General features: G+C 47.8%; 2 protein-coding genes across 8 annotated transcripts in view; one reads left to right on the top strand and one right to left on the bottom strand.

Moving 5' to 3' along the window:
• KIF1C (kinesin family member 1C) overlaps window positions 1–14,533 on the bottom strand; it is a 25,418-nt gene extending 10,885 nt beyond the window's left edge. Inside the window, exons 1-16 of the mRNA XM_081271213.1 lie at window positions 14,327–14,533; window positions 12,502–12,621; window positions 12,135–12,267; window positions 11,639–11,715; window positions 11,088–11,267; window positions 10,386–10,451; window positions 9,845–10,023; window positions 9,645–9,756; window positions 9,159–9,236; window positions 8,936–9,001; window positions 8,774–8,849; window positions 8,237–8,315; window positions 7,892–8,037; window positions 6,226–6,395; window positions 5,995–6,074; window positions 5,794–5,869 (exon numbers count right to left, since the gene is read on the bottom strand). Of these exons, the coding sequence (XP_081127339.1) occupies window positions 5,794–5,869; window positions 5,995–6,074; window positions 6,226–6,395; window positions 7,892–8,037; window positions 8,237–8,315; window positions 8,774–8,849; window positions 8,936–9,001; window positions 9,159–9,236; window positions 9,645–9,756; window positions 9,845–10,023; window positions 10,386–10,451; window positions 11,088–11,267; window positions 11,639–11,715; window positions 12,135–12,240 (1,491 nt within the window). The 5' untranslated portion in view covers window positions 12,241–12,267; window positions 12,502–12,621; window positions 14,327–14,533. The remainder of the gene's footprint in view (window positions 1–5,793; window positions 5,870–5,994; window positions 6,075–6,225; window positions 6,396–7,891; window positions 8,038–8,236; window positions 8,316–8,773; window positions 8,850–8,935; window positions 9,002–9,158; window positions 9,237–9,644; window positions 9,757–9,844; window positions 10,024–10,385; window positions 10,452–11,087; window positions 11,268–11,638; window positions 11,716–12,134; window positions 12,268–12,501; window positions 12,622–14,326) is intronic.
• On the top strand, window positions 13,760–24,083 carry INCA1 (inhibitor of CDK, cyclin A1 interacting protein 1). 7 transcript variants are annotated; one of them, XM_081271216.1, is made up of 8 exons: window positions 13,806–13,950; window positions 15,584–15,666; window positions 17,078–17,145; window positions 21,872–21,985; window positions 22,206–22,245; window positions 22,502–22,695; window positions 23,152–23,317; window positions 23,651–24,083. In XM_081271216.1, exons 3-8 carry the CDS (start codon window positions 17,102–17,104, stop codon window positions 23,792–23,794), a joined length of 702 nt encoding a protein of 233 aa, XP_081127342.1. In that variant the 5' UTR covers window positions 13,806–13,950; window positions 15,584–15,666; window positions 17,078–17,101; the 3' UTR covers window positions 23,795–24,083. The 7 variants fall into 7 exon arrangements, with proteins under 7 accessions (XP_081127340.1, XP_081127346.1, XP_081127342.1 ...); XM_081271217.1 differs by having other exon boundaries at window positions 13,807–13,935; XM_081271215.1 differs by lacking the exon at window positions 13,806–13,950 and adding an exon at window positions 14,611–14,747.

Below are 24,083 nucleotides of genomic sequence, written 5' to 3'. Positions count from 1 at the left end.
GAAGAATAAGAGAAGAAATTGGGTGAGGAAATTGGTACATTCCACCTTTCATTTCATATCAAATGTCTTGTGAGCATAGATTACTTTTATAATTTAAAAATAAAATGTTAGGCTGGGGTATAGCTCAGTGGTAGAACACTTGCCTAGTATGTGTTAAGATCCTGGACTGCATCCCCAGTACCAATCAATCAATAAAACACTTTCCATTTCTCATGGCAGAGTCCCCAGCTTCCCCAGCCACCAGCCCTCTCTGGACCTACTCACCTCAGGCCAGGGTCACTCACCACAGTAACTGCTTGATACTGTTCCTGCCTAACGCCTCTGTGACTAAACTCATCCCAATTACCTAGCTGATCATTATGCTGAAAACCCAACCCATTCCTTTCCTGCAAAGCACCTTTTCCTGATTTGTTTATGACACCCCACCCTCACCAGGCATGAAATTCTGGGGAGCACACAGGTCTTGTTCCCTCCACACCCACTCTGTCACTGGTTGCAAGCCAGAAGTCCTGCTCTCTATGGCTGCAGCCTCGGCCCACAACTGTCCACTCTCTGGCACAATCCTGCTTCAGGTATGTCTGATTTTGTGCCCTCTTAGTGGGTCTCCCAGCTTCCTGCCTGCACCACAATGAGGCCACATCATTAATTTTCTACTAAAACCTCTCCAGCTGGTGCCCCATGCCCTCCTGACTAGAGCCCTGCTTGAGTTCCCAACGGGAACAATCTCCCTCCTCCCCACCTACCCTTACCTCATCTGTCAAAATCATTTACTTCTATTGTGTTGCAAATGCCACTTAGTCTGTTGCAAATGCCACTTCTCCATGAAGCTTTCCTAGGTCTTCTGACCCAATACAAGATCCCTTGCCTCCAACCTACAAGGATTCACGGTAGGATTTCTACCTCACCATGGTGAGGTACAGAATGGGGACACAAATGAATCAAACACACACTCTGCTGTTCTGTCAGTAAGGAAATCAGTCAACTTTGGGAGATAAGGTGTAGCACGGAAACACCACTCATTACAAGGGGAGAAAATGGATGCCTTATAGAAGAGTTTCTGACATCATGACCTTGCATAGTTTGTTCATTTATTCTTACTTTCCTTCCTTCCCAGGGAAGGAAGTGCCCCCATATTCTGGAAGGGACTTCCATACAGAGAGGAATGAAGTACAGAACTATAGGGGTTCAGGGGGATCAGAGCACTTCATGGCAAAGGCAACATGGGATCTAGTCTGACTCACAGGTGGGCCCAGACATGCAGAGGGGAGAATGTTCCATGGAAAAACATTCTAACAAAAACACAGAAGCAGGGCTGGGGGTTGTAGCTCAGTGGCAGGGCACTTGCCTAGCACGTGTGAGGCATTGGGTTAAATCCTCAGCACCACCTAAAAATAAGCAACAACAACAAAAAAGGCATTCTGTAGAAGCAGAAAAGCACAGTGTATTGAGGCAAAACAACCAGGAGTGGAGGCCCAGATTTCTTTGGAACTCACCCTGCCCCCTAGGGGGTACTCAGGGATGTGTCCATGGTTGATATGATGGGTATCCATGTCTGCCCCTCCCAAGGGACCCCAGGATTGCTGCTGCCATACCTTGCCTATATTGCAAGGTATGCCATACCTTGCCTATATTGCATCCCTATATTGCAATGTCAGGCCTGTTCTGGGACTGGCAAACACTCATTGGATCTGGAAGCAGAAAGGATCTATCCCTGGAGAGAGGTGACATGATTTGGGGCAATGCTTTCAATTTCTGTTCAGCCCTGGAACTCTTTGTTTAAATGAAACCTTAACTGGGAGCCTAGAATGTCAAGCACAGATAAGCACAGAGCCAATCAGGCCCAGGCTGGGATGAAGAACTGAGTTTGGTCCTCTCCCCTCCCCTCTAGCTATGGCCCCTGTGAAGGAAGCACTAAGCCAGGTTTAAAAATCACTGATTAAAAAAGAAGTTAGGCCTGACAGTAGGGGTCCCAGCAAGAGCAGGTTTTCCCTAAGCATCCTGGTCCTCTCCAAGACAAACTGTTGCTTTTCCCCAGGACTCAATTCTCCACCCTTCCTTCACAAGATTGGATATACTCCCACCAAACCTATTTCCCCGGTGAGTCTAACATCTCTCCCTCTGAAACACATGTGCCTTTTAAACATGAGTTGGGGGCTGGGGATGTGGCTCAAGCGGTAGCGCGCTCGCCTGGCATGCGTGCGGCCCGGGTTCGATCCTCAGCACCACATACCAACAAAGATGTTGTGTCCGCTGAAAACTAAAAAATAAATATTAAAAAATTCTCTCTCTCTCTCTCTCTCTCTCTCTCTCTCTCTCTCTCTCTCTCTCTCTCTCCCCCTCTCTCCTCTCTCACTCTCTCTTAAAAAAAAAATTAAAAAAAAAAAATAAAATAAACATGAGTTGGGCTGGGGATATAAGTCAGTAATGAAGCACTTGCCTAGCATGTATGAGGCCCTGCATTTGACCTCTGGCACCACAGTAACAAATGAGAATACATTCATCCTTCACTATTCTGAGAAAAAATGCAAATGTGAACTACCCCAAGACACCTTTTCACCAATCACACTGACAAAGATCAAAAAGTCTGATGATGGTGGCACCTGCCTGTAATCTCAGTAATTCAGAAGGCAGAGGCGGAAGGATCACAAGTTCAAAGCCAGACTCAGCAACTTAGCAGGACTCTAAGCAATTCAATAGACCCTGTCTCAAAATCAAAAATAAAAAGGGCTGGGGATGTGGCTCTGTGATAATGCACTCCTGGATTAAATTCCAGTTAAAAAAAAAAAAAGTTTGATAAATCTTAGATGTTAAAAAGGCTAAGGAAGCCAGGCAGGGGGTGCACATGTATAAGCTCAGCTATTCAGGAGGCTGAAGTAGGAGTACTCCAAGTCCAAGGCCAGTCTGGGCAATTTACAGAGACCCTATCTCAAAAATAAAAAGGGCTGGGGATATTGCCCCTGGGCTCAATCCCTAGTACCAAGAAAAAAAAAATGTAGTAGAGAGGGAAAAAACGGGCCTCTGTTGTTCTCACGAGTATAAATTATCATGGTTCTAATTTTTAGAGGGCACTTTAGCAATATAAATCACTTTTCTTCTTCTTCTTCTTCTTTTTTTTTTTTTTGGTAGTAGGGTTTGAACCCAGGACCTCAGACATGCCGGGAAAACACCAAATCTTCACTTATAAGAATCTGTTTAGGCAGACAACACCTCTTTATAAAATCATTCATTGTAAGCTTGGTGTAGTGGTGCATGCCTGTAATCCCAGTTGCTTAGGAGGCTAAGACAGGAGGATTCTGAGTTCAAAGCCTCAACAAAAGCGAGGCACTAAGGACTCAGTGAGACCCTATCTCTAAATAAAATACAAAACAGAGCTGGGGATGTGGCTCAGTGGTCAAGTGCCCCTGAGTTCAATCTCCAGTGCCCACCTCCAAAAATCACTCACTGGGGGCTGGGGATATGGCTCAAGTGGTAGCGCGCTCGCCTGGCATGCGTGCGGCCAGGGTTCAATCCTCAGCACCACATACAAACAAAGATGTTGTGTCCACCGAGAACTAAAAAATAAATATTAAAAAAATTCTCTCTCTCTCTCTCTTAAAAAAAAAAAAAAATCACTCATTGTAGCATTGTTCGTAGAAACAAAGAACAGGGGAAACAACGAAATGTCCATAAGGAGGAAGGTGGCTAAATCATATTTCATCTACAGGATGGAATAATCTGACACCATGAAAAAAGCAAAGTAACCTTTAAAATAAAAATAATAAGGTATGCAACCACTACCATTATAAAGAGAGGCTGTGTGTGTACACATGAATATAATTATATATAACACATGACTGTACATGCATAACTACCTCTAGAAAAGTATGTTAGAAACCGATAATGGAGGTTGCTTCTGGGAGGGGAACTTGAGGGTGGAAAGGACTTACTTTTCACTACATACACCTCTTAGTACTTTGAATGTTCTCTCTTTACCAAAACAATTAAAAACAAACAAGCAGCCAGGCGAAACAGCGCATGCCTGTCATTCCAGTGAGTCAGAGGCTGAGGCAGGAGGATTGGGAGTTCCAGACCAGCCTCAGAAACTTAGTGAAGCCCTAAGCAACTTAATGAGATCCCCGGTCTCAAAATAAAAAATAAGAAAGGGCTGGGAACGTAGCTCAGTGGTAAAGTGGTTAAATCCCCATACCAACAAACAAGAACTCCAGTTTTGATCTCAGAGGCATCCCTAAGCGATTTTGAGCACGCCCCACCCCACTTATTTCCACCCAGGGGAGGAAATGTACTCCTCTTCAGTTTCCCCACTCCTTTGCTAATTCTCCATCACTACAACTGGATGGAAGTGCCCCATATATAAGCATCCAAAGATGACTGGAAGCCACACTGAGAACCATCTGCAGCCACCATGCCCAAGATATCACTGGGCCCCCAGGGTCTGCTCCCTCAGAAGGACTCCAAAGCCCTGGGTACCCAGCCATGGACCAGGCCTCTCAGCCTGGCCTGCCACTCTTAATTATACACACACAGTTCTCTCATTCCTTCGCTGCAAATTGGGCCAGACAAAGCAAAGTCCTCTTCTTTTTTCAGAACAACGGTTCAATGATCCCTGCTTGCTCAGTTTTCCAGATGGATCTGACCTTACAAAATAAAGTGAGCAATCTTTCCAGTAACCCACCACCTCTTCCTGACAGAAGAACCCAGTGACCCTGTCTGGTCCGTAGCAATGTTTGGACTTACAACCTAATCAGTCTGCTTTGCACCATGGACCAGACAGGCTTGGCTAGTTCCCTGGTGGGACTGGAAGTTCCTGCTCTGCTCAAATCGGCCTTTGCATCACCCCTTTATTGGTATGTACCAGTAGGGCTGTGCCACGCCAGCATCCATTCTGACTAGTGAGTCCCAGTGTTAGCTGGTTAAGTATTTTGAATATCATTTCTGCTCCCAATGAAGTCCAACTATTCTTCCTTCCTCTCAGCAAAGTACCTACAACTTGGCAGGCACATGTCAGGTACCTGCAGGTCCCACCCACCCAATCCCACATGTACCCCAAGTTTGCTTAGCCTCACATTGTCTCTATTCCTCCCTATCCCCCCAAGTCCTGTCCACCTTTCAGGCTCCACTTTCCAAACCAGCTTCTCCAGGGATCTAGCTGCTATATTTCCAGGCCACTCTGATGCCTCCACCTATGACCAAGCCTGATACATGGACAATCACTGTTCCACAGAATAGTGCTCACTCTTCCTCTCCCTGCCTTAGTCTTGCTTTCCCAAGTTATCCTTTCAAAAACATAATTTTAGTAAATTTTTCTGAGTTGGAAGCACATGCACAGGGTACAAAATTCAAATGATAAAAAAACATTTAAAGCTTTGAAGTCCCTATCCAAAGCAACCTCCAGGTTCTCCCTTTCTCCCAAGGTAACTACTATGAGCAGTTTCTCATGACTCCAAGATAACTTCTGTGCATGAACTCACAAAAACACACGTGAAGACCTAGATTCTAAGCTGCTCTTGCAATCCCTTGACAACAGGAACCCAGTCATCCTTCTGTGGGCCTGACTCCTTGGTGACAGGCACTTACTAAACACTAAACTCTAGCTGACTGTCCAATGGATGAAGGAGAAGGCACAGATGGTGGGACAACACAGACAGGTGGTAGAAGGAGAGGAGACACAGATGAGGAAGGGACAAGTCAGAAATTTCAGAGGAACAGATCATAGAATTCCCATCCTTCTACCCCAACCCTTTTTTCTAGCATCTAGGGAGCTGCATAGGCCTCCTCACCGGATCTCTTACATACCTTCTTTGGAGAGAAGACACCCACAGTTCCCCCATCCTCCCGGACGGCCACGCCCATCTCAGCCAGCAATGCTTCTCTGTGGGCAAAGGAGAGGCAAATGCCATTCTTATCCTCACTAGCTTGGACCTTCCCTATAGGGCCTGACCTCCTCCCCCTCCCACGACTGTTGCTGCTGCCACCGCCAGCCTCAGCCCCTCACACCTCTCCATCCTCAAGGCTTCTGTCTTACGAAGCTTTTCCTCCCATGTCTCATTCAGCTCAGCAATAATCTTCTCTGTCTCCTAAGAGAACAAGGGTGAGCAGGGATAAAGACAGTGGGGACAAATATCCACCCTAGGGAACATGGTATTCCTGGGATTCCTTCTTCTTCTTCAGGAAGTTAATTTCCAGCAGCTCCCAGACTCCCATCCCTTGCCAGCTCAAGCTTCTCACCTGCAGCCTCTCCATGGCCTCCTCGGGCCCAATCTGGGGCTCAGCACTGGGAGAAAATGAGGGCTCCAGCTCCCCGTTATGTGCAGGAGGAGAGGAGGGTGAAGCTGGGGCAGGGGGAGATGATACGGCTGGCAGAGCACCTCCGGGACTCCCCTCTTCCACTTTTAGGCCTGGAAGGGAGAAAGGTAAAAGAACAAGGCTAAGCTCTATAGCCCCAGCTACTTGGGAGGCAGAGGCCAGGAGTTTGAGACCAGCCTGGGCAACACAGTGAAACACTGTCTCAAAAAAAAAAAAAAAAAAAAAAAAAAGGTGATTAAATAAAGATGGAATTGATTAGAGACTATAAAAGGCCATAAGCTTCAGAAAGGACTTAAGAAGTTATCTGGGAAACTTCCCACCAGGCAGGCAGTTCTCCTAAGAAGCCTTGACAAATGAGCATCCAACCTCTGTTTCTAACCCATGGATGGAGAGCCCATTACCGAACAAAACAGCCATTTCTTTCCATTTTTTTAAATATATTTTTTAGTTGTAGGTGGATACAATCCCTTTATTTATTTATTTTTATGCGCTGCTGAGGATTGAACCCAGTGACTCACGCATGCTAGGCAAGCGCTCTACCACTGAGCCACAACTCCAGCCTCCTTTATATTATTGATGACTTTCATGATCAGAAAGTTCTCAGCATGTCATGTGTACTCACTGTTTCTAGCTCTGCCCTCTAGAATAAGAGAGTATGCTGCTTTTTCTTCTGGGAGATAACCGATCAAATGCTGAAGATGAACATCGATCTACCTTATTCTTCTTTTCCCAAGAACATCCTTAACCCCCCAACTATGGCTCTCAGCACCCTGATATCCTCAGTGGGATGGACCCTAAGACTGAATGCAGAGTATCCATACTTGATCCAGCTAACATGGATTAGCATCCTATAACACAGATGCTTTTCCTTTCTTTTCTTTTTCTGATACTGGGATTAAACCTAGGGGCACTCTTTTCACAGATCTATATCCTCAGTACTTTTTATTTTTGAGACAAGGTCTCACTAAGTTGCCCAGGCTGGCCTTGAACTTGTGATCCTCCTGCCTTTGCCTCCCTAGTAGCTGGCATTACAGGCCTATGCCACCACACCCAACACAGATACTATTTCTTTCTTTTTTTTTTTTTTTTAATATTTATTTTTCAGTTTTCGGCGGACACAACATCCCTGTTTGTATGTGGTGCTGAGGATCGAACCCGGGCCGCACGCATGCCAGGCGAGCGCGCTACCGCTTGAGCCACATCCCCAGCCCCGGATACTATTTCTTATCAGTGAGAAAGATCAGTGCATTTCAGAATCCATTCTATTGTTGACTGTTAAGCTTATGGTCAACTAAAACCATGATATTTAACAAGAACTTCTATCAAGGCAAGGACTCAGAACACTTCTTAACAATTCACTGTATGAGCCATAAATTCAGAACTGGCCGTTTATTCCCGAACTGTCATTATCCAGAAGCCTGCCAAAGACTTTCCAAATCCTGACTCCTCTGGAGAATCAGTCCCCTTCAGCTCTGTAACACTGGAAGAAACATGTGCCTCTCTGAATATGCAAAGGGCTTCATGGTGGGTGGAGAGAATGGGTGGGCCAGAAAGTGTCTCTGAGCTGCTCCTTGCCTGGAGCCCCTACCTCCCAGAGCAGAGGCTGACAGCCCCTGTGCCATCAGCAGTTCCCGAAGCCGGGCCACCTCCTCTTGCAGCTCTCGGATCAGTCGGGCATTAGGGTCCTCGTTAATGACAGCATTGCAGCGGATTTGCTTGGTACGGTCAGCATACCTGGGGTAAGGAGGGAAGATGGAGACTGGTGAAGGCAGGTACAGGAAACCCCTGCTGGCAGCCTGTATTCCGCTCTCCCAGGCCTGTGGGAAGACTGAGGGCTCATCCTGCCTAATGGGAAGGGTCCTGAGTGACCAGTCCCTTAAGTTCTGGTGCTTTCTATACACTGACCCATCCCTGACAGAGCCAGAAGCCCCACCTGAGGGTGCTGAGAGTCTCCTCGTAATTGATGTCAGCGGGACTCAGGGCTGCAATCATTGCTGTGCGTGAATTCCCACCTATGAATGGAGAGGACAGAAAAGCTTTAACTGAGCCGGGTCCTTAGGAAAATCAGGTTGGGTGAGGGATCCTCAGTGCTCAGGCAGGGGTCTGATGGAGTCATTGTCTGAGATAAAGTGAAACTAAGAGCTGTGCAGCCAATCATGAAACCTGGTAGCTGTGAGAAGGGGTGAGGTCAGGGAAACATCAGATGTCTATGAGACAGTCATAGGTCCATGGGAGGGAACTGAAGGCAGCAGTGGGTATGGGGTCAGAGAGGGATCATCTGTAGGCAGGTCAGTAGGTCCTTGACTTGGTAGGAAGGGTTAAGCCTTCAAAGGATATTCCCTAGGTGGGGGGTGGGGGAGTAAAACTATGCTGACTAGATGTGGATTCTAGGGGTGGCAAGAGAATCTGTTAGCTATATCAAAGAAGTTCGTGGGAATAGTAGCAGAGTTGCGAGAGAGGAGCCCCTCACCCAAATTCTCCTTGAGTAGCCAGGTAAGCACAGAATCCCGGTAAGGTATAAAATCTGACTTCCGCTTCTTTGATTGCTGGGGGATGGGAAGGAGAAGGCAGTCAGAGTGGGTCACTCCCTATGCCCCTTCCCATCCCCTTCTCTTCCAACCCCATGTCTCACCATATCTGCAAGGGCTGAGATCACCTTCCCTAGAGTAGTCAAAGACTTATTGATGTTGGCACCTTCCTGGAAAAGGATGAGGAATGTAGAGATGAAATCTTCCTCTCCCAATGGGATCTATTTCCCTTTCTCCCACTCCCTAGTGAGGGTCCTAGGTTATGATCAACAATCTCCCAACATGGCCCTCCAAACTGCCCCCATCCATCCTTCTGAAGAGCCTTACCTTCAGGCGCATGCCCCGGGCCCCTGAGGAGTCAGCTCGCTCGCTCCCAGCAAGGTCCACCAAACTGATCTTACTGACCTGGGGTCAGAGGAAAGAGGCAGGAGGTAAGGCGGATGGGGGTGAGAAAAGCAAATCAAGGGAGTCTGGGTAATTAGCAAGGGCTGGAGAAAGCCAGGAGGGGGGCAAAGGAAAAGGATTGGAGAAAACAGAATACAGGAAGACAACAATGAGGAGCTGGTTACTCATTCATTTGTTTACTTATTCACTTGCCCACTGTATACCAGGACAAGGGACACAGTGGGATCACAGCCCTGCCCTGAGGAGTCTAACAAGGAAAAACAAGCAAACAAGATGCACTGATCTGATTCTGGTGGGATGGTACAGAGGGCTATGGAAATCCCAAGAGGCATAATCCAGCATGTGTGAGGAGGGAAAGCCCAGGCCCTTTCCATTATATCCCTGTCACCATTGTGGGGAAGTCCCCACCTTCTCTGAGTCTAGCCCAGTAAGTTGGTCATGGCTGCGCTGTGTGAAGACAATGGTGAAGACAGCATGGGAACGGCTGCTGGTCTCATTCATGTTGGTGGCAGCCACAGTCCTAGGGAATAAGAAGAGTAGTCACAAGTCCTGCCCCTCTTCTTTCCAAACCTGGCTCCCTTCCCCTCCACTCTGTCAGCCTGCCTTACCGCGCCTTATTTCCACAGTCCATGAGGTCAGCAATATCTGCATAGGAGGTCACAGCCAGTTTAGACAGGTCCTGCACGTAGGGGCCCAGGATGGGGTGCTCCCGGACTCTCAGAGAGCCCCGACTCTTGGGATTCAAAAGGTCACGTACCCGCTCGCAATAAATCTCCATATAGCTCACCTGAGTAGGAGACACAAATAAGGAGGAAGCCAGCAGAAACACTGCCAGTGAAACCTAACACAGCACAGGACATAGGTAACCATACCTCATGTATACCACACAGGGATAAGATTCTGCATATGCTAGCTCATTGGACCACCCACCAAACCTAGGTGAGTCCCAATCATTAGCATTTCACACAAATACACACTAAGGAGCTAAAGGCTGAAATCATTCCTCAAAGGCACAGTTAATAACCAGCAGAGCCAGAATTATATCCCAGGCTGACCCCACAGATGGCCTCCATATTAAATGCTGTTTTCCTGTCTTCTTGCCCGAAGCAGCAAGCCCCTTCCCTACCTCCCACCAAGACTTGGGCTTACCTCCACAGAATAGGCGAGCTGAGTGCTCTGGTTCTCATTAACACGAGAGAAGAGGTCCTCACAGAGCTGGAGTGGGACACAAAGAAGCATAGAGAGGTTCCTGTTCATGGCACACCTACAGTGCCCAGCCCCAGGCCAGGCCCTGTTCCAGCTAACCCCTTTCAACTCTTTCCAAAGTCCTGAAGGCAGGGTCATTCCCATTTTACAGATGGGAAAACAACCTGTGAGAGGTTCACACTTGCCCAGGGTCACAGGCTAATATTCAGTGATCCAGTACCCAAACCCAGCAGTCCTGCTGCTGACTCTGGGTACAAGGCCACTGTGCTACATGGCCAGGGAGAATTATGGCCAACTCTCAAATACCCAAATCTAGATCTTTCTATAGTAAATACCTTGTCTATAGTACAGAAGCCCAGAGGGGAACTGTGTTCACAGATAATTATGAAACAAAGTAAAACAACAGCCAAGTGGTAAAGTCGAAACCCAAGGCTCTGACACTAGGGCCTTGGCTCTTATCATAGAGCCTCAATGTTTCTGGAAGGAGAAAAAGACCCCTTCCCCAAAGTGCCCAAGTTGCTCTATTACATGCCCTACCACTAACGACCTTGGAGAACCAGATCTCTGCTGCATAATCCTTCCTCCCCTATGGGGCAGCTAAAGATGCTCCTGCCCTGAATGCCCAGCCAGGTCCCAAGCACATACCTGAGGCACAATGCCCTGCTGCCCTGGCTCCTGACGCCCCATCATGGTATAGGACTTCCCAGCCCCAGTCTGTCCATAGGCAAAGATGCACACGTTGTAGCCTTCAAAGGCATGGAGTAGCATCTCTTCCCCAATGTCCCGATACACCTGCTGCTGAGATGCAAACTGGGGGTCCTCAGCCTAGGTGAAAGGGGACCAGAGAAAGACAGCAGAAGCACTGAATAACTTTGTCCTTTGTGCCTATAGCCTGAGAGTCTTGCCCTTTATCACTAATAACTTCCCAAAGGTCCTGGGCACCCCTGCTCCATCATCAATCCTAAAGATCCTATCAAGCCCCTATGGGTCCTAATTATCCCAAGAGATTCTACTCCCCGCTCCTGGTCCTAATCAAAACCTAAGGGTCTTACCCGCCCCCACCCAGGGGTCCTCCCCTTCCCAATCCAGTCCCAACCAATCTCCCGGTATCCCTGTTTCCCAACAATGGCCCCTCCCAGAACCTAAGCCCCTGTCAACCGGATGGTTGAGCTCTTCCCTTGGCTTAGCAATCTCACCGAAGTGTGTGACCAGTAAGAGTAGTCAAAGGTGAAGCTTTTGGGGGCATCCTTGTTCTGTTTGGGATTGATGATGGCTGAGGGGGCAAGGGAGGGCAAAGGAAGGAAAATCAAAATCAGGTCCTCTCAAACTCTGCATACTCCCATGCAAATCCCTGGGATCCAAGCATCCCACCCCACCTCTGCCCTAGCTCATCTCTCCCCTTTAACACTCCCCACCCCCTTCAGTCACCAAAGCTAATTTTGGCTTCCTAGGACCCGCCCCCACTGAGCTGCCTCTCTGGATTGGGCAATGGAGGGCTCCCAGCCAACATTCCCCCTCCCAGGGACAGGAACATGGAAAGGCTAGCTGCCCCAACCCCCGCCCTTACAACTAACTCGCACCTGCTCTGTGCCCAGCACAGCCCTCCTTCTGGTTGGGCCCAGCAGGACTGGCCTACATGATGGGCCTGGCCTTCCCCACTTGTGCCCAGCCAGGCCCCTGGGACTCACTCACAGGTGGTGTTACCCTGCATGCTGACCACACACTTGGCATCCTGGCTGGTCTCACGGGCATTGAAGGGTCGAACCCTCACTGCCACTTTCACCGAGGCACCAGCCATAGCTCCAGACACTCTTGCCCTCCTCAGCTGGAGGACAGAGAAAGGGTGATCAGAACCACCAGGAAGATTGAGATATTGCTTCCCAGCTTCAAAACCATTTCTCCACTCCCTTCCCCAGCTCCTCAGCCCCTTAAGGATCCACTTCCTGTTCCCTGATCTTTCTCCCAAATGTCAAGGCCTTGAGGAGCTCCCAAAGGTATTCCTGCTTCTCTGCCCAGCCTTATCCCAGCTTGCAGAGACTTGGGCCATAACCCCAGTTACCTGGCGTCGTGGCCCCAGACCAGGGGTGCTGTATCAGTTCTGGCTGCCACGGGCCCTCGTAAGGAGAGCCCCATCCTATACTCTGGGCCTGGCCACACCAGCAGGAACTGTGGGAAAACCCTGGTTGTGGGAGAAGAGTGGTTAGGAGGCACCTATGGCTCCAGAGGTCTGTATGGGGTTCTTCATTTAGAGGGCAAGGGGTGTTAGGAAAGGTAAGGAAACTGCCCCTCTGGAGTAGCTGAATGCAATGTGAATCCAAGGGCAGGGACCGTGATATTTTTATTCCTCAGTCACTCACAAGTATACTGAATGCTCAGATAGAGGAAGGAAAGAGAGAGAGGGAGGGAGGGAGGGAGGGAAAGAGAGAGAGGGAGGAGCTGGACAGAGGGCAATTCAGAGAGGGACACATGGGCAGAGACACTGAGGACAGCGGGAAGGGGGAGAAGAGGAACATAAAGTCACAGACACCAAGAAAACCAGAAAAATAAAACAAAAGGCAAGACTGAGGTCATACTATGGAGGAAAGAATGGGAGGAGGAAAGGAAGAGATACAGGAATATCAAACCCAGAGACGGTGAATAGCAGGGAGTGGGCTCAAGGAACAAACTACAGGAAAGATGAGAGAACAGAAAATCTAACCAATAATTCCCCTTCAGGGTCACCAAGGAAGAAGTAGAAATCAGTTGCCACCTAGAGCCCACCACTTCTAAATATGAGGTAAAGACTATTGCTGAGGGGCAAAGTCCAAGGGCTGGAGGTACAGCCTGGGACTCAGGCTCCACAGGACCTGCCTTGTGAGCCCCAAACCCCTTGCCCAGCCCCCAGCACTTCCTCCTCAGGATCCAGGACAATGGGCAGGGGAGGGTGGAGTCATCCTGTATCCATCATACCAACCCCCAAGGCTCCATCGCTGGAGGACCTAGAATACCTGTGTCTTTGAAGGAGAGGACACTGGGAACCTCCTTGAAGGAGGGAGAATGTGAAGAAGCAGGCTGATTCTAACCCCAACCTGGAGCTAGTGCTATGGCATCCACTGGGGAAGGTGCCAGGCTGGAGCCCAGGAATGTGGGTGATCGGGTGCCCACGCCCTGGGAGGAGAGGCTGAGTAGCCCACGCCCACGGACAGAAGGGTGAGGATTATGGAAAGGGATCTTTGCTGGGCCCCAATTTGTGGCCCCAAAGGACCTCAAACCTCTGTCATGCCGGGCCTTACCTCACTAGCCTTTCTGGGTAGAGCATGGGAAGGGTGAGGGGTTGGTCTGTCCCAGGACAGGAAGGGAGTAGCCTAAATCACAGAGGCTGGCTCAGGAAGAACAGCCCTGACCCCCTAGACCCTGACCAAGGGAGGGAAGGACACTGCTGAAGACATGCAAGGGTGACGCTGTTGCCGCTAAAAGAGCAGAGAATGGGATGTCACGGCTAGACGACAGCGGGGTAAAAGAATAGGGAGTAGGTACAGGGTCTGCGGGTGTCGCTTTAAGGGCACAGGGGATACAGGGAGGAGCCGGCGGCTGGGGTGGGGCCGACTGACCCGAAAGGGGGCTTCGGGCCACCTGCACCTTGCCTACTCCGCAGTTCACCTACAGGCCCCCGCCGGGCCTCTCTGAGCAATCATGCAGACCCTGTCCTGCTGTCCAGCTAACCTACGGCTGCCCGGGGCCTGGCACCTCTCTGCGCCTCAACAGGACAAATAGCACATGATCCCAGCTCTCGCGCTGTGCCGGCGCCCGCCGGGCGGTGCAAACGGGACCCCGGCTCCCCGCCCCCCAGCCCGGCACATTCCTCCGCGGGCGTCCCTTCCCTTCCCCCCACCCCCACCTCTCACCTCGTCTCGGCGGGGCTCCGGGAGCAATCAAGCGGAGTGCAAAGGGACAAACTTTCCGGGAAGCGTGAGATGGGAGCAGGGAAGATTCGGGACCGACTCGGGGCTGCCCCCGCCCCTCGCCGGGTCCCCGGGCGGCGGGCGGCTGACTTGCGCCCCGGGGGCGGCAGCAGTAGCGGCGCCAGCGGCCGGCGCCCGCCCGGGCAGCGCGAGCTGGGGCGGGAGCCAGGGGCGGGGGACGGGCGGGCGCGCGCACGCTGTCCCGAGAAGAGGCCAGGAGCCACCCGGCTACCCTTGTTAAAGGGGCAATGCTCCCGGACTGTGAGCCCCCCCGGGCGGGGACCTGAGAACCGAATTACGGACACAGAAGGGCTAGCCGGACTTCGAACTTTAGAAATTACCGGCTCCTGAGGAGCCGGGAAAGGTGGGGGCGGACCCTACAGGGGACCCAGGCCCCGGACCCGCGCACGTCGCCGCGTCGGAGGCGCTCCCGGAGGGGCGGGGGCGCGCCTGGGGGGCGGAGCCACATGACAGGCTCCTCCCCGGGAGGCGGTTCAGTCTATGCCCCGCCCCCAAACGCGCCTTGCGCGCGGACACCTCCCTAGGCCTGGATCCCGGAGTCCGCCGTCCTCCGCGTTCGGCCTGTAGTTCTAGAATTCTCAGCTTATCTTCCTCAGGTGCTGTGGCCAAGTGCGGACGCCCTCGGCGGCACAGCCACCCAGTGTTTTCTCCTGGTCCCCAAGTTCGCCGTCCCGGGTCCCCCGCCTCAGGCCCAAGCAGCCCCTTCAGGTCGTGGTGCCTTCTGGAGCTGCAGCTGCCCGCCCAGACAAACAACCTCTGCTGACTCAGCCTGGCTACTTCAGGCCCAGACTGCCCCTCAAGCAGGGGCCCACCACCTCAGGGCCAGAGGGATTCTTTAGGACCCCCCAATTATGCCTTCCGGCCTAGCTGAGCCCAAAGGTCCAGCCAAGACCCAGTGCACCTACCTGGGGTCTCGGTGGCTCCTCAGGCCTCAGTCTTTCCCTTCAGGGAGGTAGTGGCTACTCTACTACTAGACTGGCTCCTGACTCCTCAGGTCCTCATCCACCCTCTCAGTCTTGGCTTGCCCTCCAAGGCCTTGCCTATCCCTGGGTCAACGGTTGAGGGATCCTTTTTGCCCACTCCCACCCTCACTCCCACTCCTCACCCAGTACTGATGATTGAACCCAGGGGTGCTCTTCCACAAAGCTACATCCCCAGCCCTTTGTATTTTTTGTTTAGAGACAGGGTCTGGCTAAGTTGCCCAGGCTGGCCTTGAACTTGCCATCTTCCTGTTTCAGCCTTCTAACTAGCTGGAATTACAGGTGTGTACCACTGACCTGCTCTATCTGACTTTATTAAGCCCCGTCCTGTCCCTGATAGGCGACCCCACATAAGGTTTAAATCCCCCTCAGAATGCTCTCAGCTCCCAGCTGCCACTAGGTCTGTCCCAGGATATTCCATTTAAATCCCACCTGCTCTTTCAGCCCCACTCTATCCTATCAGCCACCTCATTTTTTTTTAACCTCAAGTAACTTTTTCTTGACCCATACCTAGTTATTCTTGGATAAATACTTGTTCAGCTCCAACAGTTTCCAATTGGCTTTTTCTGGTTTCGTGTGCAATCTATATGCATTTTCCTCTCTCATCTAGGTTTCTTTCCCATCTCTACCTCACCTCCATCCTCCCAGTTCTGGGGATGGATCCCAGGGCCTCTGGCATGCTAGGCAAGAGTTTAACCATTAAGCTATATTCCTAGTGCTCATTTAATTTTTTCGGGTTTTTTTGTTTGTTTGTTTTTAGTTGTAGATGTTTTGTTTATTTTTATGTGGTTCTGAGGTTCAATCCAGTGCCTCACAGGTGCTAAGCAAGCACTCTACTACTGACCCACAATCCCAACCCTCATTTAGTATTCTTTTTTTTAAATTTTTTTAGCTATAGGAAGACACAATATTTTACATTTATGTGGTTCTGAGGATTGAACCCAATGCCTCATGCTTACTAGGCGAGTGCTCCACCTCTGAGCCACATCTCCAACTCCCTCATTTAGTATTCTTAACTACCTTTTCTACCCACCCCAACTGGCTCTCAGGTCATCTTTGACTGCCCCTAAATATGGCTCTGTGCAACTGACCTCCCTGTTCACCTATTTGCACAAAGACATTCCTAACTGCCCCTCCATTTCTGTCCCCAATGTATCACTCTGTCCACACTTCCACTTACCACACTCATACCTGATTCATTTACCAGCCTTCAAATTCTGTTATTTCTCTAACTATCCTTAACCACCAGTTCTGTGCCTACTACCCCCAATGCCTCTGCCCATCCAATCTCCACTTATCATCCTTTTTCATTGAATTATCCCATATTACCTGGCAAGGCCCTTAACTGCCATCTGTAAATTTTACTTACTTAATATATTTAGCTTAAGAAATTTCTTTTCCCTTTTACCACATCTATCCTTCCTGTACTTACCATCTTCAACCTGTATGTTTAATTAATAGTCCAGACTTAGGAATATCTTTTCTCCACTGCACCCCCAGTCCTGGAGATTGAACTCAGGACTTAGTGCATGCTAAGCAAGCACTTATTACTGAGCTCCATCCCTAACCCTAAAAATACCTTTTAAGCTGTCTGTTTTCAGGGTCCACACATTCTCTTATAAATCTCTAAATCTGCTGCTGGTCTCATCCCTACAGCCCTGAGAAAATGTTTCATTTTCCATTATCCTCCTAGCACCAAGAAGGAAACAGTCCAGTCATGCAGGTACAGGCAGATGGAGACAATCTCATCCCCTTTGCCAAGTGAGTCTTCCCTGCTGGGTGTGGGGGATGAAAGTGGGATGGAGGGAAGATTGCATGCCTAGATTCTTCTCTGCAACGATAGGGAAATAAGGAACAGGAAGCTCAGCTTTGTGTCTGGGCTTGGGAATTGATGGTTATTGATTTATTCAATGGATAGATTTAATTTTATTTATTTATTTATTTATTTGGTGTTACTGGGGATTGAACCCAGGGGTGCTCTATCACTGAACTTTACTTCCAGTCCTTTTTACTTTTTGACACAGGGGTGTCAAATCTGGTTTTGAACTTGTGATCTTCCTACCTCAGCCACCTGAGTCACAGGGATTTCAGGCATGCACCACCAAACCCAGCTCAACAGAAGGCTTTTAAACTTTACAATATTCTGTATTAGGCACTGGGGATTCAACAATTACCTATAGGTACTTCACTCAGAGAGCTTACATTCTAGGGTAGGGAAGACATAATATATAAACAAATATAATTTCAGCTAATGTTGAGTACCATGAAAAAAAAAAATAAAACATAAGTGGAATATAAGGGAAAATAGCAGGTCTTGGGGGATACAAGGTTAGAAAGTGTGATTGTAGGGAGTTGAACTAGAATTGAGACCTGAAAAGTAACAGGGAGCTAGTCTAGAGAAGAATTGGGGCCGGGGGGTAGTAGGTTAAGAAAAGCCCCCAAGAAGGAAAAAAGCTTTGTGTGTTCTAGGAACAGGAAGCAGGCCAATGTAACTGAACTTAATAATCAAGGGAAGAGTAGAGTAAGGTCAGAATCACCAGTCAGAGGCCAGATAATTTGGAATGTTGTACACTATAGAAAAGAGTTTGAATTTTATTCTAAAGCCAATAGTAATCAAAGGCTGAAGATGTGGCTCAGTTGTAGAGTTTAATCCCCAGCATCACACACACACACACACACCAAAAAAAAAAAAAAAAAATTGAGGTAGGCAAAAAGTATGTCTAAGCAGAGTTTTTTTTCTTCAGCTTTTTATTATGGAAAGTTTCAAATATAGAACCATAGAAAATAGTATCATGGGGGCTGGGGATGTGGCTCAAGCGGTAGCGCGCTCGCCTGGCATGCGTGCGGCCCGGGTTCGATCCTCAGCACCACATACAAACAAAGATGTTGTGTCCGCCGAGAACTAAAAAATAAATATTAAAAATTCTCCCTCCCTCCCTCCCTCTCTCTCTCTCTCTCTCTCCCCCCTCTCTCACTCTCTCTTTAAAAAAAAAAAGAAAATAGTATCATGAACTGATGTGCCCTTTTCAGTTATTTTCAATAATTATCATTATAAAGATAATCTTTTCATACCCATTTACCCCCTCCTTCCCAGTTTATTTTAAATATATCTTAAACCTTGTATTACTTCACATGGTCATATTTTAAAAGATTACTCTCATTGCTCTGTGCAAAATAGATAAATAAAAAAGGAGAAAACCATTGCAATAGTTCAGGAGAAGATGATCTGGAATACAGCAGTGGAATGGATATGGTGGAGAGTGGTCAAATTCAGGCATATTTCAGATATAGAACTCATAGAACTTGCCAAAGGATTGTAAGGTAAGGGAAAACATACTAGGTTTTTGGCCCTAGTAACAGGACATTTGGAGTGCCTTTTAGCAAGGTGGATAAGGCTGGGGGCTATTGGGTGATGTTGAGTAGAACCCAGGGATGAACCAGGGTTGGAAAAATAGATTTGGGAATCATCAGCACATTGATGGTATTTAGTCATGAGACTGGGTGCGATCACCTAAGGAGAAATGGAGATGCAAATATAAAAGACACCTAAAGGGCCTAACCTCCAAGACATTATATCATTATATTACCTTTTTTTTGGGTACCAGGGATTGGACTCAGGGGTACTTAACCACTGAGTCACATCCCCGGTCCTTTTTATTGTTTTTTATTTTGAGATAGAATCTTGCTAAGTTGCTCAGGGCCTCTGCTAAATTGTTGAGACTGGCTTTGAACTTTCAATCCTCCTGCCTCCTGAGCTGTTGAGATTACAAGCATGTACCACCATGCCTAGCAGGACATTTAATAAAGATCAGAAGGGCTAGCATCATTCAATCTGGAGGTTTTGGAAGCAGAAAGCACTATTCCTTTTTTTTTTTTTTTTTTACATTTTTTATGTATTCTTTTTAGTTATGTATGACAGTAGAATGTATTTTGACATATCATCCATACATGGAGTATAACTTCCCATTTTTGTGGTTGTACATGATGTAGAGTTAAACTGATTGTGTAGTCATATATGAACATGGGAAAGTTATGTCCGATTCACTCCATAGTCTTTCCCATTCTCATCTCCCCTCCCTTCCTCCCACTCCTCCCTGTTCAATCTGGCGAACCCCTACTCCCCGCCCCCAACACCTATTGTGAGTCAGCATTCACATATCAGAGAGAACATTTGGCCTTTGTTTTTGGGGGATTGGTTTATTTCATTTAACATGATAGTCTCCAGTTCCATCCATTACCAGCATATGCCCATAATTTCATTTTTCTTTATAGCTGAGTAATATTGTATTGTGTACATATCAAATTTTCTTTATCCATTTATCTGTTGAAGAGCATCTAGGTTAGTTTCGTAGCTTAGCTGTTGTGAATTGAGCTGACTTTAAGTCCTTTGTGTATATGCTAAGGAGAGCGATAACTGGGTCAAATGGCGGTTCCATTCCAAGTTTTCTGAGGAATCTCCATACTGCTTTCCAGAGTGTTTACACCAATTTGCAGTCCCACCAGCAGTGTATGAGTGTTCCTTTTCCCCCACATCCTCACCAATATTTATTGTTACTTGTATTCTTTTTTTAGTTGTTGTTGTTACTTATACTCTTGATAATTACCATTCTGATAATTACCATTCTGACTGGAATGAAATGAAATCCCAGTGGAGTTTTAATTTGCATTTCTCTAATTAGTAATGATATTGAACATTTTTTCGTATATTTGTTGGCTACATGTATTTGTTCTCATATGAAGTGTCTGTTCAGTTCCTTTGCCCATTTGTGTGTTTTTGTTTTGTTTTGGTATTAAGTTTTTGAGTTCTTTATATATCCTGGAGATTAATGCTGTATCTGAGGTGTAGGAGGCAAAGATTTTCCCCCATTCTGTAGGCTCATGTTCTTGGGTGTTTCCTTTGGTGTGAAGAAGCTTTTTAGTTTGATACCATCCCATTTATTAATTCTTGATTTTACTTCGTGTGCTTTAGGAGTCTTGTTGAGGAATGTGGTTCCTAAGCTAACATGATGGAGATTTGGGCCTACTTTGTCTTCTGGTAGGCACAGGATCTCTGGTCTAATGCCTAGGTCCTTGAGTGAGTTTTGTAAAGTATGAGAGATAGGGTCTAATATCATTTTATTTAAAGAATTTAACCTTTATTTTATTTATTTCTTTTTATGTGGTGCTGAGGATCAAACCCAGTGCCTCCATGTGCTGGGCAAGTGCTCTTCCACTGAGCTACAACCCCAGCCCTTATCAGTTTCTTGTTTTTTGTTTTTTTAACTACCCTTATGCCACATCATGCTACTAAATCAGTCAGGGTCACTCCAGGTGAATTTGGGCTAACTAAATAAAAGATAACAGTCACAGAAAGTACCTTTTTCTTTGGGTTCAGTGACAGCTCCTCAACCACAGCTCCTACAAGGGGGACAAGGCAGGAAAGAAAGAGGGAGAAGCATGTCTGAAGCCCTTTTATTGAGGAGAAGACACTCCAAGAAAGTTCCACCCCAGTGAGACAAGGGGTAAGGTTTCAGGGGGTTGAGTCTACCTTCGTGATCATCTCAGGTGCTGTGTGGGATCAAAAGGCAGAGCGAGTGAAAAGGACACAAACATGCACAGCCCAGACAGAGCAGTCCAGTCTGCTCGTGTGCTCAAATGCTCACACTTACATACACAGTCTATGGCTGGCCTGTGACACCTTTATTTTTATGTGGTGCTGAGGATCAAACCCAGTGCCTCACACATGCTAGGTAAGCACTTACCACTTTACCCTAGTCTCTAATTTCATTTTGTTACATATGGATTTCCAGTTTTCTCAGCATCATTTATTGAAAAAGTTATCTTTTCTCCAATGTATGTTTATGGCACCTTTGTCTAGTATGAGATAATTATGTGGGTTTGTCTTTGTGTCTTTTATTCTATACTGTTGGTCAACATGTCTGTTTTGTTCACCAATATATGCTATTTTTGTTACTATAGCTCTGAAGTATAATTTAAGGTCTTATGATGCCTCCTGCTTCATTTTTCTCTCTGTGGATTGAGAGCACTATTCTTAAACAGCTCTGTACACCCCTCCCTATCTGCAAGGATATTATTCCTTTGGAGATAGGTGAAAGTAGGGATAAACAGAGGTTCTCTCTCCTGGAGGCTTGCATTGACTTAAAGGAAACCTGCCTATTAAGTCACCTGAGTAACCATGATCTTCCTCTTTAACAACCTTTAACAACCCTGCTTGCTAAATATTACATTCTTTGGCTATGAATTATAGAAGCTTGAGATTTAGTGATATGAGTTTCCAAAAATAGCTCATCTCCTCCTTCACCCCAGCTCTAATCTCCACTCAAATTAAAGTCCTCACCCATCTTCCTCAGCTAAGTAGAAAGAGGACATGACCTGAGGGAACCTGGGCAACTGTATGGTCCCATGGAAAAATGTGCCCCTGAATCCTATAGTGAGTAGATGCTATAAGGTAAGAGCCAGATGTGAGTTTACCATGTCCTTACCTCAGGTGTTCCAGAGTGGTCAGCCGATCTCCACCCCCGAGCCTCTCTTCCCAGAGCCTCACATCAACATCCCAGCGTTATGGAAATGTCTTCTGGGAGAATCTCTGCCAAAGGCCCAGGTGAGTAAGAGAAAACGGAGACCAACTAGAAGTGGGAAGGTGAGGCTGTACAATTTTAACTACCATAAATCCTTAAAGCCCGGGTCTAAAGATTAATTCTTCATTGGCTGATGGACATTGTAGCTCCTAATGCCAGAGAGTTAGTTGGGAGAGGTCATCAGAGAAGCAGTGGGGATGGAGGTGTCCCTTCTGACCTTAACCCCTTTTTTGTGTTTTGCAGCCCCACCTGGACAGAGGAACAGTATATTCCACCCATGCTGGTATGACAAACTCTGACCTTCCACAATTCTCTGTTAAAATTATACTCATTGCCTTCCTGTCCCCAGCTATTCTTTTACCCATCCCCTCAGTGTTTCCCAACTGAACAGTTCCCTGTGCAGACCTTCCTTTCTGTGAAACAAACACCATGTTTTCTAAGAACTGCGCTTCCCAAGACCCCTGATTCCCTAGTTCAGTCCAAGTTCCCACTGAGACCTAGTTCTGCCTTCTAGCTCCTTTTTTCATTCTCTGGCACAGAGAAATAGTGGCTACTCTCAGCCTGGCCTGTACCCTCTTGAGGGACTCCCACCCCCTGAGATGCTTTGCAGAAGAAAGAGAAGAAGATCACATTTGGAGGGAATGAAGCAGGGACCTGGGAGCATCCCAGCCCGGGTAAGGGCTGTCTCTTATCACCTGGAGGACCTGAGGAAGCGCCAGAGAACCATGGATGAGTAAGGAGGCCTGAAATGTGGGCTCTGGGAGCTGAGTAAGGTTTGGGGGCAAGATAGTTTGAGCTAAGAAAGAAGTTGAGTGCTTTCAGGGAATTGGACCTTGTTTGGAAAAGAGCTGTGGGATTGGAACAATTGAAACAGAATTTCTATAGTATAGAAAGTAGGAGAGAAATGAGGCATGGAGGACTAGCCACCTGAATTGGAAGGAGTAGAAACTGGATCACTGAAGACAAGAGAGTATGCCATAGAACTAGGGGGAGCTAAGAGTAGCTCTGGGTTCCTAGACTGAAAATACTGCAATTTGTGGGGAGTAGAAAACTGACAATGGTAAGTTGGAGGTCAAATGGCAACATCCTGGAGTCCCAGTAGGAAGTACTTCAGAACAGAAAGGTGAAGGGTGGAGAGCTGGAAGCCTGGCCTCTAGGCACCTCTCTCCTAAGCCTAAAATTTCCACAGACTGAAGAAGGCCCAGTGGGGCAACTCTGGGGAAGCATCTGAGCCTCTTGTGCTTGACGAAGAAGGCTGTGGATTCCCCAGCACTACTGAATATCCTGATCTGGAAGAGGAGAAGGCAACCTATCCACAGGAAGAGAACCATTTTGTCACTCCTGGAAGGGACCAGGTATGGGTAGAGAGGAGCTTGATGACATGAAGAGTGATGTGGTTCCTTGGTCTTGCATGAAGAAATAGCAAAAGCCAAGTTGGATAGCTATATTTGAGAAGTACAAAAATAAAGTAGGGGGCTGGGGTTGTAGCTCAGTGGTTGAGCACTTGCCTCGCATGTGAGGCACTGGGTTCAATCCTCAGCACCACATACAAAAATAAATAAATAAATATATTAAAAATAAAAAATAAAGTAGGTGACTTGGGGGTGTCTGGGTTTGGGGCCTAGGAAATTTGGAAAGAGATCCGATGTGCGGTTCTTTCATTCTGTTTTTCAACTTCTCATCTCCAGCTGCTTTGGTCTCCCTGGAGTCCCTGGAGCCAGGAAGGCGGTTGTGCCTCCAGAAGGCTGAGCTCTACATCCTACAGCACTGTCACAGCCAGAAGGAACCCCGTGTACAATTCCTGGGGCATGGAGTTGGAGTCTGAGGAGTAAAGAGAAACCATCTGTGCCCAAGATGCTGGTGCTACTTCAGGAACTCAAGAACAGTTCCATCACTAGAATCACGCCGTTGCTGGCATGGAGCCATTTCTCTTTCCTTAACCTCTCCAGCTGTTGGTCCCATCCTCCAGAATAGGCATTCACAGCCCCCTTGGGCTTCCATCTCAATGGGTTTCCATCTCAACTACCCCTCTTTTGGGAACTCCCAAGCCAGGTTTTCCCCTAGGCCTTCCCCTGGCTTTGTGTTCTTCTCTGTTCGGTTATTAAAGAGCAAGTGAGTGGA

This window comes from Spermophilus citellus (assembly GCF_964194105.1).
Source record: "Spermophilus citellus genome assembly, chromosome: 17".
Classification (NCBI taxonomy): domain Eukaryota; kingdom Metazoa; phylum Chordata; class Mammalia; order Rodentia; family Sciuridae; genus Spermophilus; species Spermophilus citellus.
Note: the sequence above shows the minus strand (reverse complement) of the source record. Positions and strands in the feature narration are given on the sequence as shown.